The following is a 6,032-nucleotide window of genomic DNA, read 5'->3' as shown; positions in this document are numbered from 1 at the left end:
AGTACAAGTTTAGGGTTGAAAGCAGCATTTCAAGTGCTGTGATTATTGTGAGGTTTTGTGTGAAATTTTAATTTTCGGCTATCACATTTCGTTAATTTCTTACTTTTTAGACGGGGTCCATGGACTAGAACACAATAACTTTTTTTAGAAAACTGCCATAAAGCAGTTTTTATTGCTATAATGCAGTATGCGAGGGGTGACGTAAGCGCCTTTGGTCCGGCCGCTAGGCGCTACCACCACTGGCACCAGGTCCAAGCGTATTATTTTCACATGTGTCTAGAGGGAGCCTGGCACAGGCTGTAGCGCTGGCAGACATAAACCTTGCTTGTACTTGAGTAGCTTGAGTGTTGTGTTGTTGGCAAGAGTTTGTTTACGAGAGAGAACCTCGTGCACTGTTGTATCTACAGCCTCGTCGTTGCCAGCTTGAAGATGAAGGTTGTTTTGCTCGCCTTGCTCATTGGAGCGTGTTATGGCGCCCCTGCCCAGCCAGAGATGAGTGCTGGCTTCGGCACGGTCGAGGAGAACCCGGAGATGGTGGAGAATCAAACCTTCGCAGTCGGTAAGAGGCCATTGCGCTGGGTCGCAAAAACACACAAGCAGTTGTCCGTACTTTCGGCATAAACAGCGGAGCTTCGGTTCATGCGAGAGTGGAGCCCGATGTCCGCGATGATCTTGAGTCCGGGCTACGAACAAGGTTGAAATATTCGGAATGGGAAGTGATAGGCTGTTATGCTGCGCTCCGCCTCTAAAGCTAAGCTTGGAGTCATTCGCCGTTGCATGCATGGCAGACGTAGCTTGGGACTCAGCACTGCCAGCAGGCTGTTCTATTTCATTCAATCAGCTCTTCCTTGCAGTAGTGGAGCACTGGAGGTAGACCTAGCGTACCATCGAGTGTCGGTCGCTAGATTGATAGATTAGCTGGCCAACTACTAACTATGCCATGCTATCCTTCTTCGCTGGTTTGGTGCAGTGATCTACACGAGCATAGCTAGCACCTGCGATACTAAAATACTTACCTAGTTCACAAACCGAGCGAGGCACGCTTGCCGCCAGAGGATTACATGTCTGCTTTTACGTCCCCTCGTACTTCTTGGTGCACCTTCATTCGCTTCCTTGTCATTGAGCACCTCTGCTCGTTTGCCAAAATTGGTCACAGCGAATTAAAATAAAATCAACGACAACAACATGTACGGGCATGGGTTCTAACTTCCGTGCTTCGTCCCATACATAAGTCATAACGGCACAGGCTTGGACACGGAGTGAAAGTGTTTTCTTCTCGAAAGACGCACTTTCGAGTTTCGTGCATGGGTACTCCTCACTTTGCGGGCTGTGACCCAGTCTAAGAATAGAGATCATGGTAATAATGATCTTGGACGTGGTCACCTGGTCGTACTGTACGTGTGCTTAGGTATACAATGACATGATTGTAGTAATGGTGTAGGTGCCATTGCAGTGCCGTACACCGTTCTTTCATCCAGCAAACATGCCTCACACTCTGTGGTGTGAATCTGCACCTTCGCCATTGTGTTTCTAACCATTCAGATCCTTCCTGCCCGCCCAACTCCAGCCAAAAGAAGTGCAGCTCTGGTTGCCCACCTACCTGCAAGAACCCCAAGTCGACATGCATGGTGATGGTATGCGATAACCGCTGCGTCTGCAATCCAGGATTTGTCCTGAATGGCGATGATGAATGCATTCTACTGCAAGCATGTAAGTCAGAGAGTCTTTTAAACTATAATTAATTTATTTTTTATGTATGCCAGTGGGAAAGTGCTTGTAGTCGAATGTTTATACAATCTACTTCAAGTGCATGTAGAGTCTAAAGCCGCATACATGTGGAGCTCAAGATCATAGTTCCAACACCGGTCGGCACGTTCGAAGATGAAGCTATGGGAAGGCATGGGATCAGGTCTCAAGCAACATAACTCCCAGAGTAGAAAATAAAATTGCATCTGTTATCGAGCATCATAACATTACTGTAATCCGATAATGTACTGTTCCTTTTATCAACAAGACTTCTCAGTGAGATCGAATATATGGCTGCGTATGAGGTTCACCATCTGTCCTGTCCTGTCATTTGATTTCCTTGATAGGCCCCGGCTATAACCCCGATCAGGATATCGGATTTAATGATGGTAAGCAGACAGAGCAGATCTAGTGGCATGATGCCTTCTCTGTTACTTCTGTGTCGTTCACTCTCTTCTTCTCCTCCCCTTCTTACCTTTCCCGGACTCCTCTGTCTCTCTGTCTCTGCCTCTCTGGCTGTCTCTGTCTCTGTCTCTGTCTCCGAGTCTCTGCCTCTGTCTCTGTCTGTCTCTTTCTGTCTCAGTCTCTGCCTGTCTGTCTCTCTGTCTGTCTCTCTCTGTCTCTCTCTGTCTCTCATTCACTCACTCTCTCTCTCTCTTTCTCTCTCTCTCTCTCATTCACTCACTCACTACTTTCTTCTTCTCCCCGATTCTCCCTATCTCTCTCATTCATAGCATGACTTCACTTTACTGCAATATCTAGGGCAAGCTGATCTGGAAGAAGACCCTTTCTCTGCGTCACTTCATTGTCCATGCCTTTTTGAGGCGGAAGAGAGCTTGGCAATGATACACGGACATTTCCGCTATACTTGTTTTCTTGTTTCCACACATTTGTAGGTCAGGACCTTGATGAGCACAGTGTCAACAGGGAGGTTGTTGAGCCCGGAATGATGTCCGAGCAGAGTGAAGAGCAGATCAACTTCCCAGGTGAGCAGACTAGAGACTCAGTATCAGGAACGAAAAAATCAATCAATTGTTCTCCGAGGAGTATACGTGTATACAGGCTCTTGCACTCAATGCTTGTCCTCACCAGAATCATCATTTACCAGGATACTGTTGAACGGCCCCTGCTGGGATGATGACCACACCATTGCTCATAGCTTAGTGGTAGAGCAGATGGCCTCCAGCGAAGGTCCCTAGTTTGAGTGTTGGTGGTGATAGTCACTTTCTTCTTCAGAAAAGTTTCCTTTTCGCATCTCTCCAACTACTGAATTACTACTCCGAAGTACATTGTAGTAGCATAGTATCAAGAGTATAATTAAACGCCCCAAGAGGACTTATATTATTCATATACTCTTGATACTATGCTTAGCTTTAAGGTATCATGTATATGTATGTTGTACTCTCGTTTTTGTCTTACGTGTATATTAAAATGGAAAGTACATAAGGACAAAGGCCCGAGCTACTACGGTAGTATGTCAGGCATTGAAACGCGTGCTAAAATAATAACAATAATGTCATTGGCCATGACTTCTATGCAACTGAAGGTGGTGTAACCGAGCGGGTTGCTATGCGGGTTGCTATGCGGGTTGCTATGCGGGTTGCTATGGTAGATACATGTACAGTAAAAGCTGGTGTAAGCGACCTGTCTTTAGCGACCACCTGCTCTTAACGACGGATTTTTCATGCCCAGACAATGTTGGACCTGGTTCTAAAGACCACCTGGCTTTAATGCCCGATTTTGCTTGCACCGTGGGGTGGTCGCTTAAACCAGGTTTTAATGTATGTGTACAAGCCTTGAAGCATCAGCTGTACAGTGTCTTGTTTTCGCCAGCCAAATTTCCTTCTCCGGCGGTGCATGGTCGTGACTGTGTATTTTGTTGTTCAGACCAGAGAGAGTGCGCCGCTAACCAGGTCTACTCGGAGTGCGGCAGCGCGTGTCCCAAGACGTGCGCCAACCCAGACGGCCCGATGTTCTGCGAGCAGATGTGCGTGATTGGCTGCCAGTGCCAGCAGGGATACCTGCTCACGTCGGACAAGACGTGCGTCGCCCTCGACGACTGTAAGTACCCATACGGTTTGCCATTGGACAATTGTGTGCTGGTGCTGCCATTAAACGTTGTCATGTTAGGAATTTTAATCAAGTCTCTCAGAACAGCTCAGTACAGCATAGTGATGAAGAGGTAGGTATACACTGTAATACAGAGTAGAATATGTAAGTCAAATCCAAATGATGCTCAAATCTGTGGACAGCAACTAAGTCAAATGATGTGTAGCTGCCCTTTCCGAGTGGGCAGGACAATAATGGTGATACTGTCCGATCATGTGACCTGCGTGCATCTAACAATCTGACACCAGGAGTATGTTGTAGAATGGCATAGACGCTGGAAATGTTTCATTTTGTGACACGATAATGCATTACAGGATGGTTGGGATGGGCATGCACTGGATGCATGAACCACTCGCAATATTCTCTCTCTCTCTCTCTCTCTCTCTCTCTCTCTCTCTCTCTCTCTCTCTCTCTCTCTCTCTCTCTCTCTCTCTCTCTCTCTCTCTCTCTCTCTTTCCCGATCTTCTTCTCACAGGTTACTAAGTACAAACGGCATGGGTCCATATGGATGATCCCAAGTGCATACCTGGGCAGCTGATGGACACGGCACTACAACAAAACATGTAACGTGCATAACTTCTCCTAGCTTGATAGCTACAGCAATAGCAATGACAAGCGTGTGCCTATATCATTGCATTATCCCATGCTTTTTGTCCACTAGAGTGGTTGAGCCACTGAGCAATGGGACTAGAGATCTTTTATTGAATATGTTTCATATACATATGCACTGCACTCATTGCTGCCTGCACATCATTATTTTTATGACCACAGTTGCTTCTTTCTCCCTTCCTAACTACCGGTACATGTGACTCACTGTCAGTTTTCACTTGTCAACAAACCTTGGTGCAATAGACACAATTTCAAGCGCTGCTTTGATTTCGTGTGGCCGGGGAGCCGGGTATGCATGACCCGGGTGGTGGGCCAGTGCGGCCGGTTGGAAGAAGCTAGCGTGAATTACCTGATATCAGTCTTGTGTACAGTTGGTGCATCGGAGCCAAGAACTGGGAGTGCCCAACCAAGAACAGTATCACGTCAGTTCGACGCGGTTTCTCACAGTGCCGAGTAGACAATACCTCTAATCCAACCTGACTAACACGGTTGGCAGGTGGAGTACATCAATTTTTGTCTCTTCTTCCAAGGGAACCCACAATGACTACTACAACCTGGAATAGTCCAACTTAGTGAAACCTTTCCCCTCACCTCCACCGCTCAGAGGCACCATGCACAGCAAATTATCAATGTTACTTTTGGCCATGCAGCTAGGGTGAATGCAATGAAATCAGCGTGTAACTCCGCCCCGTCCGTCTAATGCGTCTATGCAGGAGTTCTTTCCTTCAGAACCACCCAGCCTTTTAAAGTGGTGCCGTAAGATTCGAATGATCGAATCCCCATCATCCCCATACTGATATCTATAGCGGTGTTGTCAGCACATAAATGAGAACAACAACCTGGCCAGGACAACTACAGTACTAGTACGTGAGACTGTGGTTCAGAGCCAATGGGATCTTTGCCAGGACGCTGCTGCCATTGTGGACTCAATGGCAAACCACGAGGAGGAACTGCAAGGATTAAGTGCCTGCATGGGCCATACCCTTCGGGTTCAATGCGTGGTCCAGGTCATGGTCATGTCAGTCTAGTCAGGCTTTGCCTTTAGATCCCGTGGCCCTCTGGGTCCTGGGCCAGCTATTGGCACTACCCCAACACTCACCCGACCATGCCCACATGCACAGCGTAGATCTGCATGAATATCATGTACACATATAATTATGTACATGTGCGTGAGCATTCTACCGAGGTCTGCTACGGGATGGGACGGATTATTACATTATGTACTGGGAGGTTCGTATACAGATAGTAGATCTGCACGTGCTGTAAGCCATGTAAGCGTAGTGCAGAAGTACTAGCAGCTGGAAAGTGGAATGCTGGATTGACGTGAGAAAGGGATTCGGTAACAATGTCAGCCGGACTAACTACGTCATAACTTGACATAAGTGTCCCAGCTGACTACATATAGACGGATAGACCTACGCCCCAGACTCGGTAGATCTACAACCAGCCCATGGTAGACGATGCGAGAGGACTATTGATTGTATTATGCTTTTGTATTCATGATGTCATTTGTATGAGCATGACCCGGCCCAGTTCCGCTGCGCCTCCAAGTCCGCGGGCTGACCAAC

At 47.3% G+C, this 6,032-nt stretch overlaps 1 protein-coding gene across 1 annotated transcript; it reads left to right on the top strand.

Moving 5' to 3' along the window:
• The first annotated feature begins 312 nt into the window (after nt 1-312).
• Nucleotides 313-4,719, top strand: LOC135809504 (zonadhesin-like). The gene is made up of 6 exons (XM_065322865.1): nt 313-559; nt 1,543-1,710; nt 2,094-2,135; nt 2,643-2,732; nt 3,634-3,807; nt 4,331-4,719. Exons 1-6 carry the CDS (start codon nt 430-432, stop codon nt 4,336-4,338), a joined length of 612 nt encoding a protein of 203 aa, XP_065178937.1. The 5' UTR covers nt 313-429; the 3' UTR covers nt 4,339-4,719.
• The last annotated feature ends 1,313 nt before the right edge of the window (nt 4,720-6,032 follow it).

Source organism: Sycon ciliatum, chromosome 2 (assembly GCF_964019385.1).
Source record: "Sycon ciliatum chromosome 2, ocSycCili1.1, whole genome shotgun sequence".
NCBI classification, from domain to species: Eukaryota; Metazoa; Porifera; class Calcarea; order Leucosolenida; family Sycettidae; genus Sycon; species Sycon ciliatum.
This window is presented reverse-complemented; position numbering and strand designations above follow the sequence as displayed.